This window comes from Strix uralensis, chromosome 5 (assembly GCF_047716275.1).
Source record: "Strix uralensis isolate ZFMK-TIS-50842 chromosome 5, bStrUra1, whole genome shotgun sequence".
NCBI classification, from domain to species: domain Eukaryota; kingdom Metazoa; phylum Chordata; class Aves; order Strigiformes; family Strigidae; genus Strix; species Strix uralensis.
Window position 1 is genome coordinate 25,054 of NC_133976.1, and position 20,672 is coordinate 45,725.

General features: G+C 51.3%; 1 protein-coding gene across 4 annotated transcripts; it reads left to right on the top strand.

Annotated features, from left to right (window-relative positions):
- Positions 1-2,125: 2,125 nt before the first annotated feature.
- On the top strand, positions 2,126-20,290 carry LOC141943864 (hematopoietic lineage cell-specific protein-like). 4 transcript variants are annotated; one of them, XM_074869530.1, is made up of 15 exons: positions 2,126-2,229; positions 4,530-4,613; positions 6,413-6,486; positions 7,137-7,266; positions 8,483-8,593; positions 9,249-9,303; positions 11,335-11,445; positions 11,959-12,069; positions 12,667-12,722; positions 15,425-15,494; positions 15,737-15,873; positions 16,504-16,608; positions 17,099-17,408; positions 18,191-18,262; positions 18,605-20,290. In XM_074869530.1, the coding sequence occupies exons 2-15, from the start codon at positions 4,530-4,532 to the stop codon at positions 18,739-18,741; spliced, it is 1,563 nt and encodes a 520-aa protein (XP_074725631.1). In that variant the 5' UTR covers positions 2,126-2,229; the 3' UTR covers positions 18,742-20,290. The 4 variants fall into 4 exon arrangements, with proteins under 4 accessions (XP_074725631.1, XP_074725633.1, XP_074725632.1 ...); XM_074869531.1 differs by lacking the exon at positions 2,126-2,229 and adding an exon at positions 2,287-4,079; XM_074869532.1 differs by lacking the exons at positions 18,191-18,262; positions 18,605-20,290 and adding an exon at positions 17,578-18,171.
- The last annotated feature ends 382 nt before the right edge of the window (positions 20,291-20,672 follow it).

Below are 20,672 nucleotides of genomic sequence, written 5' to 3' on the forward strand. Positions count from 1 at the left end.
TAGATTAAATATATAAATAAATAAAACCTCAGAAGAAACTCTTGATCTGATAATCATAGTCTGACCTAACAGTTTTGTGGTTTGACCTAGTGAAAGATGTAGCATTTTAGATCATGTTTCTTGTTTTAAACACTTTTAACTTTTTGTTTCCATTTTTGATGGACCTGTCCTGCCGTGTTTTTTGATCTATCTGCAACAGAGTCTGAGAAGGAGACTGACCAGTGGAACTGTGCTCTGCCATCTCTGGTACAGAAGCCAATCCAGCGTGGCCACTGCTGAGGCAGGTCCAGGATCTGGTTTTGTGCCAGGAGGAAGGCAGTGTTAGAAGGGATAGGGAGGAATGGAAGCAGGTTACTGCACAGAGCTGTAAGACGAACCCTTCCTTACGATCTCAGCTGCCTTTATGGAATAGGTATGAGGCTCTGGGTATGGCCGACAAAGCACATGATGGGTTAGAAGAGAAGGAACCTATGCAAGTACTCTCAGCGAGGTCAGATCCACTGACCCCTGGTAACAAGACTAGTGCTGAGTAGTAACAACAGTGAGGTACGGTCATAGGTGATGCCCTCCAGAACAGAACAGAGGGCCCCAGAGCTGGACCCAGCACTGCAGGGGGGTCTCCTGAGACAGAGGGGGAGAATCCCCCCCTCGCCCTGCTGCCCACACTGCTCTGGGTGCAGCCCAGCACACGGGTGGCTTTCTGGGCTGCCAGTGCACGTTGCTGGCTCACAGGCAGTTTTCCACCCCCCAAGTCCTCCTCCTTGTGGCTGCTCTCCATCCCCTCCTCGCCCAGCCTGGCTTTGTGCTTGGGATTGCCCTGACCCAAGGGCAGGACCTTGCCCTTGGCCTTGTTGAACTCCATGAGGTTTGCCTCTCCCACCTCTCCAACCTGTCCAGGTCCCTCTGGATGGATCCTTCCCTCAGTGTAGCACCACACAGCTCGGTGTCGTTGGTGAGCATGCTGAGGGTGCCTCCATCCCACTGTCCATGCCCCCAACTAAGATGTTACACAGGGCTGGTCCCAACCCCTGAGGATGCCACTCGTCACCACTCTGCACTTGGACATGGAGCTGTTGACCTCAACTCTTGGAGTGTGACCATCCAGCCAATTCCTGATCCACCAAGTGGCCCATCCAAAAAAATCCATGTTTCTCCAATTTAGAGACAAGGATATCATGTGGGACAGTGTCAGATTAGGAAACATTTCTTTAGCAAGAGGATGGTCACACGCTTGAACAGGATTCCTGGAGAGTGGTCGATGCCCCAAGCTTGTCAGTGCTTGAGGCATGTGAACAATGCCCTTAATAACATGCTTTAACTTTTGGTCAGCTCTCAAGTGCTCAGGCAGTGGGACTAGATGATCACTGTAGGTCCCTTGTAACTGAACTATTCTACACTATTCTCTTCTAAGCCCTGGATATCTTGCCATTGTGTCAGATAGTAATGACTACTCTAGGAACTTTTCTTGCTTCACTTGGCCTATTCAGAAAGGAAGTTATTTTGGTTTGAGATGTTTATCTAGTGTCAGACTAGTGTGATCGATGCTACTCATTCCAAAATTGTGCACTTTGCACCAGTAAGTAATGTACCAAAGAGTTTGATCTGTAAGTGCTTAGGATTCTTTACGTGTTTTCCATCTTCATAGTTCAAGCTATTTACTTTTATTTTTTTGTCCTGGAAGAGCTTTCATGTATTTATGTGTATATATATATACATATATGTGTATATATGTCTGTGTGTTTATATATTTTTTTAATTGTGCTGTAAAGTAATGAGTCAAAACTCATAAGTTCTGTAAACAGTATCTTGCTTTCTTTGGCTCTCATTGTAATTGTCAAGCCCAGGGGCTTCAGCCTTTTAACTTTTTTGCACTTTTACGGCAGAATGATTTTTTGGAAGAGATGAAAATGGAGATCACAACCTGGTTTTGCACACTAAGAAATGTAATTGTGCCCCGTCAAGTGCTACTTGTGGAGTCAGCGATTTGTATCCTGGGTACCTGCCTCGTCAGCATCCCAGAGCACAGGCAGCGTGCAAGGGAGCTGCAGCGCACCAGGGCAGGTTTTGGTGCTCATGACTTGAGCAGAGTTGGGGGCTGGGACGCAGGAAGTGAGGATAGCTGAAGTTAAAACAGGAACTCAGAGCACGCAGCAGTCCAAAAGCTGTCGCTAGCAACAGGTGCCCAAGCAAAAAGCGAGTTTACCAGCAGGAGCTGGTGAGCCTTTTAAGGTAAGAAAGCTGAGTGGGGTTTGAGAGTGGAAACTGAGAAACAACAACAAAAAAATCTAGGGTTTTAGTGGGCAAAGAGAACTCCTTTCTGACCTGGCATGTGTGAGTTGGTAGTGCTTGGCATTTGCTTGGTCTGTTCGGTCATTGTTGTTGCTCTTGTGTTTGAGGCTCTAAAGAACCACATTTATAAATCCAACAGCACAACTGTGCTAAGTGTGGTAGCCCTGTATTTGTGCTCTAGTGGATACTTTCAAGGGGAAAAATGGGACAAACTAAAGGGTTCAGATGCTGCTCTGGCTGATATTCCTCACTGTAGAGGGTGTCTGGAGCCTTGTGGTGTGATTACAGCCTGTGGTTTGTCGTGGTTCCCAAGATGCATGGTGGGTGGCTTTGGAGAGTAGGTGGTTAAGAACCATTTACAGCAAAATCCTGAACCACCTGCATTTGAGCTAGCTGCTCAAATCAGCTGCCCTATTGAACAGCCTTATGCTAGCTCGTTATTGCTGCTATTTTATCGTTAACAAACATAAGCCACAAACTTTAAAAATATTTGGAGCGAGAGATGCTAATAAATGAGGGAGGGGAAAAGGAGATGAAAGGTATTGTTAAACTGTGCTGTGTTGTCCACATGAGCGTTCCTGCTTCCCCTGTTTCTATTTGCAATTAGCTGTATTCAGTTTGTCATTAAGATTGCTGTCAGTGCATACAAGCACAGTGGAGTATGTCACAGACCTGCTGTGTTCTGGAGTATGACAAGTTGGGGTTTTTCCTTCCCCTGAGGCAGCCTGGGGAAGGCCTTAAAGCCAGATCTTCCCTGTAAATCTGCCTTGGCCCAATGTCCTCTCCCTTAGCTCTCTGGCTTTTGTTTAACAAAAGAAAGACTCATCCCTGCTGTGCTTTCTTCATTTCTGTTGTCTTTGCTCCCTGGTCTGACAGTGCTGATTCTCTGGACAATTGGTAAGGACAGCTTGAAAGGGAACTGAACAGTGCCCTGTGCTGAACTGGAAGGTTATTCACTTAACAGCTTTTTGTGTTGTACCATTACTTGTTCAGCAGAAACATTTTGCTTGCACAGAAAGCAACAGTCCTGTGCCCTTGGGGCTCGTTTGTTGGCTACTGTATGGTTATGGGATTGAGGAGTTAGTGCTGTTGAGAAGCATATAATAAAAGCGTGCTGTTAAATGAGGATCCATCACAAAGCCGTTCTCCTCCCTCCTGTTGGTTTGTTCGCAGGTTTATGTGATGTTTGCAGCGATGTGAAACAGGGCTCAGCAGCCCCCGCTTTGCAGCACATTCTGCTCAGTCTTTTTGTCTGCCCTCGTGAAAAGCTGCTTTGGGTGGCAGTAAGAACAATTTGGGGCTCCTCAACACCACAGGCAGTAATAGGTGGTGGGATGTGAGAGCTCTGCTGAGAATGATTGCTCTGTTGTGTAGGGGCAGGCAAGCCATGTAATCTTTCTTCTGTTTCTCATTTTGTAGAAACTGTGTTGTTTGGAAGGGGCTTTTTCATCATCTTTTTTCACAGTCACCTTGAAAATGAAATGCGGGAGTTTTAGATTTCACATTACTTTTATTTAACTTCCTCTTCCTGGGCCTATCACTTCCTCCAGGCCTTTTTAGACAGCCTGTACAAGCTGTACCACCACAGCTTCAGCCTTTTCAGCCCTGCACACTTACTGATTTTAGCCCCATTTCCTGTTTTTACAAAACGACAGACACAAACACCACACAGCATACTGTACCAGCACTGTCAGACCAGCATACAGCTTTTCTCTGAACCTTCTTTAGCACACTAGGCAATGATTAAAAGTTTGTAAGACGGGCAAGAGACTTGAGGAGTCTAACCTCAGGTAATTAATTTTTGTATCATGGTGGCAGAACAAGCCACGGCCTCCGGTGGTGTGCCGTGACTGTGCTTAACAGAAGGGAGGGTAAAGCAGGGAACAGTCTCCCACAGCACAGAAAATGAATGTGTGTTGGAAAAGCAGAATCTGGTAGTTGGATGCTGGCACTAAGTTACATTAAAATAAGGTGTGCATTTTAACTGTGGAGTCAGAGTGCCTGAAGACTGTGGTTTACACTTAAAATCCCGGTGTGTTTTGCTGAAAGAGGTGCTGGGGCCCAAGAGTAGCTATTCTGGGTGCCCTGTGCTGTACGGGGGACAGAGAGATCACCAGGGCAGGTGGCCCGCAAGGGTCGCCTCCCGCCTGAGTTACACCACGACCGCTGTGGTCTGACACGCCGGTGAGCCAGCAGCGCCCGCGCTGGGCTCTGGGTGACACTGCGTCCTCCTTGCGCAGATGTGGAAAGCAGTGGTGGGACACGACGTGTCAGTGAAGGTTGAGGCTCAGGGAGACGACTGGGACACTGACCCTGATTTCGTGGTGAGTGCCTGGTGTGGTAATTGTACCACTGGTTGTGGTGGTGGTGTGAAAGCTTCACTGGCCCTGGACACGGGCTGGTCAGCGGGGCCAGGGCTGGGGGCGCAGCACCACTGGCTGTGCAGGATCAGCCAAGTCCCACTGACCCTGCACAGGTACGGTCAGGTCATTTCACAGGTCCCATCTAAGCCATTTCTGACCCATATCTGTGCTTATCTCCAGAACTTCCTACATCGGTGTACCCCACATCTGACTACAAGTAATATCACGTAAGGAGTATAGAATATTTAGGTTTTTTTAAACCTGCTTCCTGGTGACTTCTCTGAGTCCTCCCCACAACTTCTGTTACAAGAAATAGCAAAGACTTACATTGTCTCTTTCCCACACTGTTTGTAATTGTACAGGATTCCAGCATTGCCCTCATTTGTCTTTTTCCAGATGGAAGAATCCTACTCTATTTACAGTCACCTTGTGCAGATGCAGGTCCATACCTCTAAACACCCTTCTTTTCTATCTCATCCAGTTCTCCAGGTGAGATGGTGAGAGAATCACTAGCTCAGCCTGTGGGAACCCCATGCATTCATACAATGTCATGATTTTAATTTTTGATTTGATTCTCTATTCCTTTCCTAATGAGTTACTCACACTTTGGCTTTTTGGCCAATTCTGTGTATTTGCTACTCTTCTGCATAATCGCATGTAATTCCATAATTCATACTCCTTCCTGAATAGTAAATATTTTGGAACCATACTTGTATGGATATAATTAGGATTTTTTTTTCCATATGCTTTCCTTTTGTACTTATTAACACTAACCTTCATTTACAATTTTATCACCCGCTGATTTGGCATCACAAGATTTTTCTGCGCTGCTTTGTCTCCTGTATTTGGTGAACCCAAACAGCCCTTTACTATCTCAAGACACTGACACCTCTTTCTTACCCTTTTTCTAAACCTCTTAGGAGCACACAGCACAGCAGAAGTCCTGCTCCTGGTGCCAAGGAGTACCCGCTGTGCTTCACAGCCACAGGTCTCTCGGAGCTCTGTTGAGATTTTTGGTTTCCCTTCCAAGATAGTTTCTTGATGGACAGTTTACACAGTTACACAGGAGTCCTATGTTTTCGAGGTTCAGTCTTGCCTAGATAGTTCCAGTAAGAAATTCTAGTTTGGGACAGAAAAGCAAGTCCCCTCCTCAAAATTCCAAAGTATTAATATTTTTTAAAAAGTCTATGCTGTCAAAAATATTTTTGTTTTTACTTAGTTTCATCTATTTGTGGAAGCATTTAAAATAAGCCTGAACAGATTAAGACTTTGTACTTTTTTTAAATTCTATGTTGAATATACATGTTTTAGCTTTACCTTGTATTAGGAAAGAGTTTATTGATGCTTCAGTTTATCAAGTACGTGTTCAGACCTCCCAAAAGGAAGACACGGCAGGTGCTGCCGTAACAAAGCTGAGGCAGAACAGCGGGCCGCGAGGAAAACGTTCGCCTCAGCGTTGTGCCGGTGCTTTCCCCAGCTGTGCCCCCAGCACTCCTGTGCGCGGGCTCCTCCCGAGGAACAGGATGGAGCCGCCCGCGCCGCGGACCCGCCGCCGTCCTGGCAGGGAGGAGGCGCCCGGGACCCCCGGGGCTCCCTCCCCTCCCCTCCCGGGGCCGCCCGCTCCCTCCGCCCGCCCGGCCCCGGAGCTGCTCCTCGGGGGGGCGGCGCTGGGGGCCGGAGCCCCGTTCGGGGGGGCCGGAGCCCCGTTCCGGGGGCGGGCGGGCCCCGCCGGCCGCTGACGGCTGCGGTTCGCTCTGCAGAACGACATCTCGGAGAAGGAGCAGCGCTGGGGGGCCAAAACCATCGCGGGCTCCGGGCGGGCCGAGCACATCGAGTGAGTGGGGGGGTGTGGGGGCTGCGGGCGGAGCCGGGCGGGGCAGCGGCAGCGCCGGCCGAAACCGGCCAAATAAGGGCTTGTGGCGGCGGGGGCGGAGCGGCCGCGGGGGTGGGGGGGGCGGGTCGCCGCCCCGGGCTGCCCTCGGTGTCCTCCCTGGGGCCCTTCCTCTGGGGTCCCTCTTCTGGGGTCCTCGCTTGGGCACCGGGAAGCAGCGGAGGGGAGGGGAGGCGGGACCCCCCGCGGCCGCCGTCTGCCCGCCCGGGCTCTGCATCCCGGCTGTCGCACCTGAGGCGGAATTGAGCGGCCGCCTGTGATGCTGCGGGGGGTGCAGCTGTCCGGTACCTCCGGAGAGCGGCAGAGACCTCCCGCTCCCCCCTCCCCAGAGCCGGCCCTCTCCAGCAGCTCCCCGGGACACCCCTCCGCAGCGCGCAGAGAGAGCGGGGCCCTGCTGAGCTCTGGGTGTACCCCGGCATGGGGGCTGGATGCGTCCCCTGAGCCGGCGGCTCTGGGTCCTGCGCCAGCCCCGGCGTGGCCTCGTCCCCTGCCCCGGCAGTGGCTGGCCGGGGCAGGGCCCTGGGAGACTCAGCGGTCTGCGCGGGTCTGCACCATCCCACGGAGACTCGCCCTGACTCTCTCCGTCTCACCAGCATCCATCAGCTGAGGAGCAAGGTGTCAGAGGAACATGAGGTCATCAAGAAGAAGGAGCTGGAGACCGGCCCTAAGGCCTCCTATGGCTATGGGGGCAAATTTGGAACAGAGCGGGACCGGATGGATAAGGTAATGGTTGTAGAGGGCTTCCTCGGGCCCCAGTGAAAAAGTCTTTTTCTCATAAAGGAGAGAGCATCCCTGTTTTCTGGCCTGACCCTGAAGGGAGAGAATGGAGAGCTGGCGTGACATGTCTAGCTTGCCCGTAGTCTGTCTCCAGGATCGGTTTGAACCCATTTCTGTAATTTGTCTCTACAGCTTCATTGCAACACTCCCCTTAGCTGTGAAGAAGGACTTTCTGTGGCTTGTTTCAAACCAGCTGCTTAACAATTAAATTATGTGCCTCCCTACTTGTGCTTCAAGAACTAATGAAGAATAATTCCCTCCTCACATTTTCCATTACAGACCTCTGTCGTATCTCCCCAGGATGAAGCCCTAGTTCATATTCTCTGTTCTTACACCAAATCTGTTTTACATTTTCCAGTAATCATCATCATGCTTCCTGCACCTTTCAGCATTTAATACTTCTTTTTTTTCAGAAACGAGATGGTAAGATTGCAGTAGTATTCAGCATATGGGCTCAGTGTGGGTGTGCATGATACCAGGATGCCAGGGTGAGAAACCAAACATTTCCAGAGGGCCAAAATGGAGCAGCCATGCTCAGACCCTTCTGCTGGAGCAGAGTGAGGATGTTTTTGTTGAGCAGCTCCTCGGCCTTCATCCAGTCTTACCAGGATGTTGCAAGCGTTCAGCCTCTGGCCCTTCTCCTGAGGAGTGTGTGCAATTCCTGGCCACACCACCTCCGCCAGTGAGCAGTGGGACCCCGGCCTGGCCTGTGCTAGGCGTGCAGGGTGATCCCAGCCAGCTGTGCTGACCCTCACTCTCAGACACAGAGAACAGGGAGCAGTTGCCAGACCTGCTGCCTGCAGGTTTTCAGTTGTGCGTGCCTATCCGCACTTCTCTCCTCGGTTTCCCCGTGTGATTATCTGCCACTCCACTGGCATCTGGGAGCAGCAGGTATTCAGCATCCCGCAGTTTGCATGATGAGCTGGCAGCGGGGCTGGTTGTGTGGGATGGCTGCTCTTGAAGCTGCATCACAGGTCTCAGAGCAGAGGTGGTACTGGCAAACAGTGTGCAGAAGGTGTTGCCAGCACCGTCAGTTTGGACCCATCGCCTCGTGGCTGTAAGAATCTCAGCACTAGGGCAGAGCAACCGCCTGGTGCCTGTATCTCTGTCCACGCTGCCAGTCTGCCTGTGGGCACTCATGTCATGCTGTCTCTCTTCTCAGTGCGCGGTGGGCCACGAGTACGTTGCTGATGTTGGGAAGCACTCCTCGCAGACGGACGCAGCCCAGGGCTTTGGTGGGAAGTACGGCGTACAGCGGGACCGAGCTGACAAGGTGTGTTGGACAGGGCAGCTGAAATACGTACTTGCAGCCTGTGCTCAGTGCTGCCCCTAAATCTGTGCTACATTTAGGATTGTGGCTGCAGTTTTCAAAGTGCTGGTGGGCGCAAGTCTAGGCACATGATGCACACAGTCTCCACAGAAGCACGCAGGTCACCTCCTGGGTGCAGGACAAATTGCAGGGCACTTGTGAAGGTTAACTCTCGGGTGCATGTTAACATGCTTGCGCTGTCCTGTCCAGGCTGCTGTCTTGGGGGCTGTGGTGTTTTGCATTTCCAGACCCCCAAGCTGTGCCACGCACAGTGCCTGGCTGTGGCAGGACTGGGTGGGGACAGCAGGATGCTGTCCCTCCATGCACATCCTGGTGTCAGATGCTGCCCAGCCGCCTTACTTGCTGACAGGGTGTGGGGGTCAGGGTTGTGGCCCTCCTCCCTGGAGTGTGTGGGCTCTTGCGAGGGCCCATTCCTGGGCACGCTGCCACGTGGACAGCGGGGGTGGTGTGAGAGGCTGTGGAGGCCTGTGCCAGCCCAGGAGTGGCCAGGTGCCTGCACAAGACCAGGAGCAGTGTCCCAGCCCAGCCCCCAGAGAAGGGTGGGTGAGACCTGGCTTGGCCCTCAGGATGGCTGACATTCCTCCCCTTCTTGTTCCAGTCGGCGCTGGGCTTTGAGTACAAGGGTGAGGTGGAGAAACACTCGTCCCAGAAAGGCAAGTTCACGGGCACGTGTGGCCCCTTGGCACTGCCCAGCTTCTCTTCTGCTCCCAGTACCCTGTGCTGTCTGCTGTGGCACAGCCTCCTTTCTTATCGCCCTCCTGTCACTGGTCTCAGATTCCCGTTCCCAGTCAGTCACCCTTGTGGCCCCATTCCCTGCTGTCCTGTCACCACCCCTCTGTTGTACATTCCTCTTGTCTCCGTGTTTTGCTTTGATGGAAACCACGTCATGGCTGAGCAGAGAAGACACCCCCACATGCACCCCCGATGGAAGGCTGACGGTCCCTTTCCTCTAAAAGCCCTTCTGAGCAACTGCTCCAGTGGGAACCCAAGCACTGTAGGACGCAAGAAGTGATTCCTGAAAAAGTGGCGTATAAGAAAAGGCACAACAGTGGATATAGAAACAAAAGCCTATACAGCACCCAAACTTCTGCAGGATTCTGGAGATGATTCAACCAAACTTTAACATGCAAACATTGCAAGAACTGAAGTTAAAGCTATTTTAAATATTTTGCAACCAAGAGAAGATGAGCGGGCAAGCTCTGTTACTGTTTCACATAAATGTGAGGAATACTGCATTGCCAGAAAAGAAGAACTGAATCATGTTAATTTCAGAGGAAACTGTAAAAAAAGGAAGATGTTTTGAGGCATTCTTGGCTGATCTTAATGAATCACATGCATTTGTGCTACATAAACATATTCCTGTATAAGAGACTATATACTAGATTGTAGACATAGAAATTCATCAGGCTGTGTAGAACCACAGAAATCGCTCAGGACGAAATGAAAATGTTAGAAATAAATTAAGGTGTTTGGATTGTTTTTCATAAAAATGGGTCCATACTGGGAACTCCAGCGTCAAGGTAACAGTCATAAAATATTTGCTGAAAACAGCATCCTAAAAGATCCATTTCATAATGGCCTAATGGGTAAATAATAGTTTAATCGAGGTAAGAAATTTCTAGGACTTACAAATTCATCCTTAAGTGCCTGAGCTTCTGTGAAACGGAGAGCCGTTCTTGAATACAAATGTTTTCATGCGTATTTCTCTAGATCTCAGTCTTCATGGGCTGATAAGGCTGAATTTGCTGGAGAAGCCCCAATTCATTCCTGTGAAATGCAGACCTGTAAGAACAGGGTCAGGGAACAGGTAACTGTGATTTACTCCTTCTGAAGGGTAGGATTTGGAAACAGAGCTGGCAGACCAGGTCTCTTAAAGAAAAGTGTCTCTATACAGCCAGCAGCTAGGATAGAGGCTGAAATTTCTTAGGACATCAGCCAATAATAACAAGGTAGTCCTTAGAGAATAACTGAACGCCGTTGAAGTAGTTAATAGATGACTGGCTTAGAAGATGGGAAGAGGGGAGTCGTAAGGAAGGCATGCTGTGCCTCTCTCACATACTGGTCGAGCGTGCCAGAGGCAGGCTGGGGGCAGAGCTGGAGCATGTCTCCAGAAATGTGTGTTTCAGCCTTCGCTGCAGCATCGAGTCAGTGGTTTCCTTGTAGGAGCTAAGATTCCGTTATACCAAATGTAAGCCATTGAACAAAAGTTTGCCATTTCTTCTGTACTTTCAAGGGCTCAATGTAGTTATTCACAGAGCTTTTTGGAGACTGGCAGACCAGAGGTTGGAATCCTTGAGATATGAGTGGGTGGATGCCCAGGCTGTGAGTGCCCGAGTCGTGCCTTGCTGAGCTCCCACTCCCTCCCCAGCTGCCCTTGGCATGTCACTTGCCCTCTCGGCCTGCAGTGTTTTCTTCTGCCCCCAGCCCTCAGGCTCTCTTGCTGCCATGACCCACGCTTGCCCTGTGCACCCATTCCCGTGGGCCCTCGTCCTCAATGTCCTTCATGGTGCTCCCTAACATCCACTCTGTCCCCTCCCAATCCCTTGTTTTTTCTAGTGTTTTCCATCATCCCTGCTTCTCTTCCTCCTTCCTGGTGCTCTTCCCCAGTGCTGTTGCCCATCTTTACCCCCTCACCTCACCAGCCCCACACTCGGGGCAGCATTTCACTCCATGTACCATCTCAGATTACTCCAAGGGCTTTGGTGGCCGTTATGGTGTGGAGAGGGACAAGGTGGACAAAGCGGCAGTGGGATTCGACTACAAGAGCCAGGCAGAGAAGCACGACTCTCAGAAAGGTGAGCTGGGGGAGCCCAGTGCAGCAGGCAGTGTCAGGACTATGTCCACTGGGGCTGTGGGGCACCGTGCTTGATTTTAGCAACCTGTTGCATGAATGGTGGAACAGCTGTGGGGAGCTGTTGGGTGCCCACTGTGTGCAGCGAGGGAATAGGTCGGGTGAGGAGCACCATTGCACGGTGCATGACTGCTGGGAAGAGTGCAGGCCAAATGAAGAGGAGCAGCAGATTTCTGTGGGCACAGGGATCTCCTGGGCAGTATGTCACCAAAGGAAGGGTGCAGGGGAAGCCCAGGCAGCTGTTAATAGCATGGGACTTGTCCTGGGGAGGAGGGAGGGCTGTAGCTGCAGCCACCACTGGCGAAATCTGGCCTTGCTCCGTGTCTTTCTCTAAGTCCTAGGCAGGAAGAACCACTGCCCCTGTGAGAACAGCCTGAACTCACAGTGCTGCCACTTATCTCTTTCTCTCCCTTGTCTGTCCTCTTCCATGCCATGATCTGGATCCCTGTGGCTGAAGACTATACTGTGGGCTTTGGTGGGAAGTTTGGGGTCCAGAGGGATCGTCAGGACAAGAGTGCCCTTGGCTGGGACCATCAGGAGGAAGTACAACCCCATGCATCCCAAACAGGTAGGGCAATGCTGTCAGAGGTGGTTCATACTTGACAGAGATCCAGCTACTGAAAACTGAATGTGTACAGCACGTTGTGGAGCAGCTGGGACATTGTGAACCCCCAAAGCACGAGGGTAAACTCTGCCAGCGTAGGTGCATGCCTAGATCAGTGGGGGACATTGAATGCAAGTCCCTGAATCAGGCTTCCCAGGCTAAACCATGCTTTCTCTGTGAGATACATTCCTGAACATAAGCTCATTCAAGAGGTGAGCACATGGGAAAGCAGGTTCCAGGAGTGGCTTGACTACTGTATGTTTAATTTCAGTGAATGAGGCCACACTGCACTCAAATGGCATGACTGGCTTCTCACCACAGTGCCTTGGAAGCAGATTTGCCACTGTACAGCACTGAACACCTGTGCACTTTGCTGAAAGGAATGGAGAATTAGTCTTTAAAAGCTACTGTCCAGAGCATTTTTTTGCATGTATTATCTCTACTTAGTTCCATATGTGATGAGATGCAAAGCTAACCCATTTCATTGGTCACAGCATACTGAAGTCAAAGGCACACACAGAATATAAAATATTATAAAATAGCCTCATTTTTTCCATACAGACTATGCCAAGGGGTTTGGAGGCCGTTACGGGGTCCAGAAGGACAGAGTAGATAAGGTAAGACTGCAATAGCTTCCTGCTGATCACTGCTCTTTGTGCTGCTGCAAGAGAAGAGACTTCCCAGGCGGAGCTGAGGTCCCACTGCTCAGTGCAGGGCTGAGGGAACTGGCCCAGTGTAAATACCAGAGGGTGCAGAGGAATGCAGCCTGGGGAGACCATAATGCAAGGAAGAAAAAGTTTTTTCCATTCTCAGCTGCTTTTGAATCATTCTGCTCTCAGACTGAACAGTCATACACCTGCTTTCTCTTGGGGCAGGATTTAATAGCAGAGCCAGTGAAGAGCTTTCTGAGGGCATCAGACTGTGCCCTCCTGGGTACCTAGTACCGTGTGAGATACTGGGGGTGTTCTGTCTGGCTGCTTGCCATCACTCTTACAGGCCCTGTGGTAACACCAGCACAGTCAGGATGAACAGTGACAGCTCCTCAGAGACGATGTTTTGTAAGTGCAGCCTTGTGAGCGGTCTGAGAGGCCACAGGCTATTGCACCGTGCAGGAACTGTCTCTTACAGGAGAGGTGCTGCATCAGACTGAAGGCCTGTCTGGTGTCCTGTCCCCAGCCCTGACTGGTCCCTCAAGTAGCCAACTTGCAGACGTCCCTGGCCTCTCTGGTATCTGACGCAGATCTATGGCTGCTCTGGTGTCTGGCTGCTCACCAGCTGGTGTGGGTTTGTGTACGTGTGACTGGCCCCATATCACTCCCCTTAACTGCTGGTGAGATCTGCCCATCCCTCATGGTGCTGTCTGTAACTCATCAGCTTCCCTGTTACTTGTTACCTTCTGCAGGTTTTTCTGTCCTGTCCGGGAGTTTCTTATGATCTGTTCAGTTAGCGAAATGACAGGCCAGGGCCCAGTCATCTGCCTGCAAACTTCACAAAACCCATCAAGGATGGGGTTGGCAGGGATCAACCTTGTGTAAGAAGAGGTCATCCCGTTTGCTGGTTCGAGTTTTCTGTCGGCTGAAACCAGGCAAAGGCTCATCTAACAGTCAAAATGCAGGCTGTCTTGGACACTTGAATTAACACTGTGCTTTGGCACCCTGCAGACTTGTTCAGGAAAGGGGGTCTTGCATAGATGGGGATAACCTAAAAGATGAGAATCCTGGATGGTGGTGGGGCTTTGGGACACTTGGAGGAGAAGGCAAGGGCACCTTCCCTGAACCATACTTTATCTGTTGTTGGGCACAGTGCTGTGCCTGGTACAGTACCAACATCGCCATACTCTGGAGCTGGAGGAAGCAGGTGGGGGGCTTTCTGCAGGGCCCTGAGCCAAGGAAGGACATAAACACATACCTGTGACAACTGAGCATGTTCCTTTCCATAGTTCATGTGTAGGCTGGGCCAGTAGTGGAGTGGGAATGGTGTCCTGCCCGTTAGCATGGTCTGTGGATTTAACAACAGCAAACAGAGGTGCGTTGTCAAAAGGCAAGACATCGTGTATGTGGGAGAAAAAAGCATGCAAAATCAGATGAGCACTTGTGCACAAGTCAGGGCTGTGGGTCAGTTGAGGAGCAGGATGCAGAGAGGGGATAAGCAGCTCTTGATCAGCTCAAAGTGGAACATGAATTTGTGCATTTTGAGAATATTGAAGCATAATCAAAGATGCTAAAAATAAGGATATTTGGGCAAGTACCTAAGTTCTTGATTGCCTGGTTTTCAGGCACTGGGGTAGTGCTCAATTCGTTGCTCCAGAGTAGAGCATAATATACCACCAGGCAATCTTAACTCCCCTTTGATAAAGTTTTGAACACTTAAGTGTAGGATTCAGCTCTCACACTAACACTCCTAAATTGAAATGCTGTCATATAAACATGTTCGAGTCTCTGCTGTGGTCTGTGTAGACCTGGCTGTGAGCCTGCAGTGCTGTTTGCCTGCTTCTTTAAGGAGAGCAGAGCTGTTCTCTGGGCTCCACTGACTGTAGTAGGAACTGGGCCTACTTGGTGGGACCTGCAGGTAGAACCCTAAATGTATTAGTCTGAAAACTGGATCCTACCTGTAGTTCCCTTTTTTGTATGAAATAGTTTTCTCATGAAAGTAGATAAACCCCCTCTATCTCACTTTGGTTTTGCTGCAGACACCGCATCGATGCTAATACCAGTTTAGCCATCTCTTCCCTCCTCATAAAGCCAGCGATGCCTCAGATGTTCACACCCGTTTTCACGTTGGTGTTTTCCAGCCTGTGCTCCTGTACACGCATACTGCAGGCAGAGACCTGCTGAAGGGACACACATCCTTCATGGTTTGGCAGCTGCAGCCATGCCTCCAGTAGGGAGGTGCTTCCCTGCCTCCTCCCGCGGGAGCGCAGGGCTCAGGTGCATCGGGTCCCTGGACCTCGGGACGTGGCAGACTGCCCAGCATCCACTCAGCTCTTCGCTTCTGTGAGCGCTTCTGCACAGAGTGCCCAGCCTTGCTGTCCCATGCAGCACTTGTCGCGCCACCGTGCAGCCTGCTCTGCTTGGCCCTGGCGTGTCACCCCTCTCACGGGAACAGCCCTTGGCCTCGGTTGGAGGGCAGCTGGCACTGCCCCAGTGCAGGGAGGCATCGGGAGATCAGGGCTGCAGCCAGCAGCCGCCACAGGGCTGTGGCAGTTGTGCAGGTGACGGACACGTCTGGAACAAAGCTTGCGATCACCAGGAGCTGAACCCAGCAGGGGCTCTGGGCACTGGCCTAACCCGCTGGACACTTCCTTCACTTCCTCTTGCAGAGTGCTGCTGGCTTTAACGAGATGGCAGGTCCCACCTCCGCGTATGAGAAAACAAGACCACTGGAGGCAGGTGAGACAACTGAGCGCCAGCCCTGGGCTCGGTGGGAAGCTGTGGGCTTCACGGGCCCTCCGTGGCAGCATGCTGGTAGGCGTGTGCTGTGGTGGGATGTGGGTGTAGCCTGTGTTGAGGGGCAGGAGAAGGTGGCTGAACTGCAGGTTTCTCTGGGAGAGGCAGAGGTCTGGGCTTCTCTGGGGTGCTTAGCGTGGTGGAAGGGAGCCTCGGGCAGGCTTGGTCAGCTGTCTTCTCCACAGGAGCTTCCAGTGGCACCAGCAGCCTGCGGTCACGATTTGAAAACATGGCTAAGTCAGCAGAGGAGGAGAGCAGAAGGCAAGCAGAGGAGGACCGGGCGAGGCGGCAGGCTCGGGAGTACCAGGCGGCTCGGCGGAAGGTGAGCCATGGCCATCTTGCCACGTCCTCCAAGGCTTGCAAAGAATACTTTTCCTCCGGGCTATGCAGCTCCATGTCTTTCTTCCTGGACCCTTTACAGTAACCTCTTGCCTAAACTGCTTCCCTGCAGCTGCCAGGGACTGCCACTGGACTTCAGAGCAGTCACTGGATTTCCCCTTTCAGCACACAGATCATGACCTGCCTGCACGCAGCCATGGCTCCTGTGCTTTGGCCCAGGCTCCTTCTTGCCTCTCGTACCTGGCGAACACGGTACAATCGTACCTCCCCAGTATCCCAGCAATCTGCGTTCAGGGTTTTCCAAACTGGAGATTGCACCCAAACCCCACCGTTTACAAGCCTTTCTGCACTGTGTTGTTTCTGCATTCAACGTGCAGATAAGGTTTCACCAGTAAAGCACTCCCTGAGACGTTCCCTCCTTGAGGTACTTTCTGCAGACCCCATAGTCGTTACAGGCCTGCAAGTGTCCAGTCCCTAGGGCAGGTTTATGGGAGCTGGAACAGATTTCAGCTGAAGGGAAATTTTCCGAGTTGTTCTGTTGGGAGTAGGAACAGACGTTGCTCTGGGCCTCACTCAGAGGGATTGACGGGGTCTGATGACTTTTCTCCAACAGGAAATCCCACAGAGAGAAAAGGACCCCACAGAGGCAGCTCCTGCCACCGTGCCAGCGAGGGTGCCTGCGAGTGCTGACCAGGACAGGCCTGTGTCCGGAGATCAGGTGCCAGGGCGGGCTGGGGAGGGCAGGAGGGGAGAGGGGATTGCTTGCACCCAAGAGCGGGCTGCGCTTTACGGGCAGCCTTGCAGGAAGAAGTGGGGTGCAGCCATAGCAGGGGAGAGGCTTTGGAAGGAGTAAGGGGGGAAATGTTGGGAGGTGATGGGATATGGCTGCACAGCTCTTCACACCATGAGACAGGCTCTTGGAGTGGGTCAGTGCAGTGGCAGTACAGTGAGCTGTAGCGCAGTATGTGAGAGAGGTTCAAATACACGAACCGTGAGGTTCTTCACAGCAATCCCAGGTGCCAGTTCAGCACAGACCTAATGGCTGAGCTGTTGTGCAGAGGATGATGCTCCATTTGTGTCATGGTAGCACTAAAGGTACTCCCAGGGGAGCGGGCTCCCTTGTGTTGGGTGCTGTGCAGTCGTGGAAGAGCTGCCTGCAGTGGATGCTTTGCAGGTGACTTCCCTGTCACTTTGTCACTTTGTGGCAGGAGGCAAAAAGGGAGGATGAGGAAACACCACCCACTTTGCCACCAAGGCCAGCAGATCTGGGTGAAGAGCTGTGCAAGACTCCCAGCCAGGATCAGCCTGTCTACACGGAAACTTCAGATGTCAGTGGAGACTATGAGGAGCTGCCAGAGCCCTCTGACTACTGTGACAGCACCAGTGGAGCTGCTGACTATGAGGAGCTGCCAGCACCCTTGGGCAAGCCAGATGCCATCTATGACTATGGAGGAGATGGAGGCGAGGACTATGAGGAGATCCTTCCTGAGGAGCTCAGCCAGAGCCAGCACCACCTGGGTGAGTACTGATGGAAGAGCCCATGTCTTGGGGAGCTTGTATGTGTCCACGCACCTCACTGTATGTGTGGGACAGACTCCAGGGGGAATTTGTATCCTGAAGTTTGCTGTGGTCAGGGGGGCAGCTCATGATGATGGAGACTTGTTTGTCTCCCACTTGCCTTGCCCAGCTCCAAGGCGTGAGATGCTGGGCCAGGCAGACGGTGTCTCTGCTGGAGCAGGACTCAGGCAGGAAGACCAGCGGGCTGCTGTGGGCTCTGGAGAAGCTGGGCCTGGAGTGATGCTCTTGGTGCACTGTTTCCTGGCAAGCGACTGCCAGTGCTTCACTGAGGCCTGGGGCCCTCCTAATGCAGCCCGTTGCTCAAATGGCTGGTGCTGATGAACCCTGATCTGGTGATGTCTCCTGGGTGTGGGGGTGCAAGGTAGTCTTCCTCCAGGCACATAAGCAAACTGCATGGGCTGCTGTTGATGTTTCTGTCGCAGTGTCGCTGGTACTGGAGATGGTAAGTGCAGAGACTGGAGTTATGGCCAGCCTTTTTCTTGGGAGAGGAACATGAAGCATCAGGACCCCACCTCTCTCCTTGCAGAAGGGCAGGGAAGCCGTACCTTGCTTTGAGCCATGGTGCACCTCTCCCTGTCAGCAGGGCTTGGGTGGGGTTCACCCCAAGGCTGACAGCTGGGTGGGGGGTGGCACTGGCCAGATCTGTATGACCGATCTCATACATATTGATCTGTATGACTGCTTTCAGCCTCTTTCTCATTCGCCTGTCCTGTCTTCTGCAGGGGAAACGGATAATGTTTATGAGATGGAGAGCCCCGGGACCTGTGCAGTGGCTCTCTATGATTACCAAGGAGGTGGGTCTGCCATCCAGGCTGTGGGGTGAGGCACTGGGAGCTGGCTGGGGTGGTGCGACAGGGTGAAAAGATTTCGACTTGGTGGTTTAAATTTCTTCCTCTTGGAAAGCAGAATGAGACCTGACTTGGGAACGCAGAAGCTTCATCTTTCATCTGTGAAGTCTTGCTCCTCTGCTTTATGTGTGCTGTTTGATGGGGGTTGGATGAGATGAACTCTGAGGGTTATCAGAATGCTTGTTCTGTATTCTCCTCCTGGGGGGGCAGTGGGCAGAGGGATGTAAAACCAGCTCGCTCTGGGGTTATCTTTGCATTGTGACTATCTCTTCTGAACGATTTTTGCAGATGGAGACGATGAAATATCTTTTGATCCTGATGACACAATCACACACATCGAGATGGTAGACGAAGGCTGGTGGCGGGGGCAGTGCCGGGGCAAAGTAGGCCTCTTTCCAGCAAATTATGTGAAGCTTCTGCAGTGAAACCAGCATTGTCTAAGCTGATTCCTTCCAAACTTTTGCCTCTCTGCTTCAGCCTTTTACATGTTACTAGCTTAATTTGTCTTGGCCTGGTGTGTCTACATGCAAGAAATACCAAGGAGTAAACTGGCAGTGTCTAAGGGAATGTTTTGGCCTGCGCCCAAGAGGACTTTGGTTCCCATCCATTTCCAGTTGGGAAAGGTGGGATGGTTTAAGAGCACGTGAGTGTGGTACGTCTTTTCCACCCAGGCTGTCCCACATGTCAGCCAGCCAGCTTGCAGGAGAAGTGTGTCCATTCCTGTTCCCAACAGGGCAATTCACAGAAAAGAAGCACCAACTCTAGTCCAGTCAAGGCAAAAGGGACATGAGCTATGGGACCTTTTTAAGTTGCTGTGGCCCTGGATCTCATCATACCCAGGGGTCAAGGAAAAGAGCACCGTGAAGGCCAAACTCACCCTTGTTCCCAAGAAGGGTTTCCACTTGCAGGATGAACCGTGTTTGCAGCACAGGGTGGAGAAACATGAACCTGGTCTGTCTGGGCACGTTTCAGGGCTGGGGCCAGGGAACGTTTGACCATCACAGTGAACAACACACAGACACAAGCTTGGCTGTAGCGAGCTGTTCCATTAAACAAGAGAAGTGTGTGCTGGCTCAGTGAAAATGCAGGATGATCTTGCTAAAGTAGATTACTGGCTTGGTTAAAGTAGGAGATTACTCACTTGGTTTTCCTCTGTGTGCCAAGAATGCTCTTGGGAGATGTGTCGTTTCTGGGGTAAACCTTGAAAAAAGAAGTGTAAAAATAGATTATTCTTTGAGAAAAATTATTCTGTATTGGAGCAAGAGAAAAATACTAAAAGGCTTCACTTAACAAAGAGTATGTTAATAACTGTCTTAGTCCTCATGCAGGCAGCCATCAGAGGAATGTTCTGCTAGAGAAATCCTTTCAGTCTAGCAAATGAATCAGAATAAGTGCTGCTTGATACAGGCAACAGAATAATTTTAAGAGAGCTCCATTTTTCCTCTTAACTGCTCTGACAGCATAAATAAGCATACAGGTGCAGGTGGGGCGGGAAGAGCAGTCCCAGGGTGTCCCTAGCCTAAGGCTCCGGTGTGCTTGGCAGTCACTGCTAAAGGCCGGTTCCCACAGCCAGGGTTTGGCTCTGCCTGTTCTCTCTGCTGGTGGGTGGTTTGAGTCCCTGTGCTGAAGTTAGGCCTTCCCCACTGTCAGTACAATAGTTAACGCCTCATAGGCCTTTGCAGGGCTCCTAGTTAAGAAATATTTGTGGGTAATGGTCTCACCAGTTTAATTAACAAAGGACAGAATTACTTGTAAAGGGTGTGCTGGCTAGAGTCTCCTTATCTGAAGAATGCTATTATTATTTACAATATCCTGCTTATCTGACACAGTTTGGTGAAGAATGAGTTCCATAAACTAAAGGTATATAAACTCTGTAACAGCCTGTTTGGGCAGAGTTCCTCTCGGGGGTGTCTCTCTGCTGCGCTGTGCTCTCCCTCATAGCTGTAGTAATAAACTGCTTCTGTTCTGACCTGACTGAACTTGCATCCCGGTTATTGTGTCACAGCATGTCTCCTGTGTCTGGTGTAGGCTGGTTCCTTTCACAGTGAAAAGGGCCCTGACTCCCTCCTTCATCACAAGTGTGGGGAAAAGGATGAGCAGGTGGGAAGCAAGACAAAGGAATTTTTTTATTTTTAATGTTCAAAGCAGTTTTCAGTAATAATCCAACACAAACTAAAGCCCTCCCTATTCCAGGCTAGATGCTTAACATGTCACTGTAGGAGCTGGTTGTTGTTCCCTTGTGGTGTGCAAGTACCGTCACAATAGGAATAAATCACGGACTGAGTAGCACAGTGTGTGAGAAGCTGCAGGAGCACACGGCAGCGCAGAGGGTCCCACTGTGACGCCGTCAGAGTTC

Coding starts and splice junctions, on each gene's coding strand:
- LOC141943864 (XM_074869530.1), top strand. CDS start 4,530: ATGTGGAAAGCAGTGGTGGGACACGACGTGTCAGTGAAGGTTGAGGCT. Junction 8,594..9,248: donor AGCGGGACCGAGCTGACAAG/GTGTGTTGGACA, acceptor TTCTTGTTCCAG/TCGGCGCTGGGCTTTGAGTA. Junction 9,304..11,334: donor GAAACACTCGTCCCAGAAAG/GCAAGTTCACGG, acceptor GTACCATCTCAG/ATTACTCCAAGGGCTTTGGT.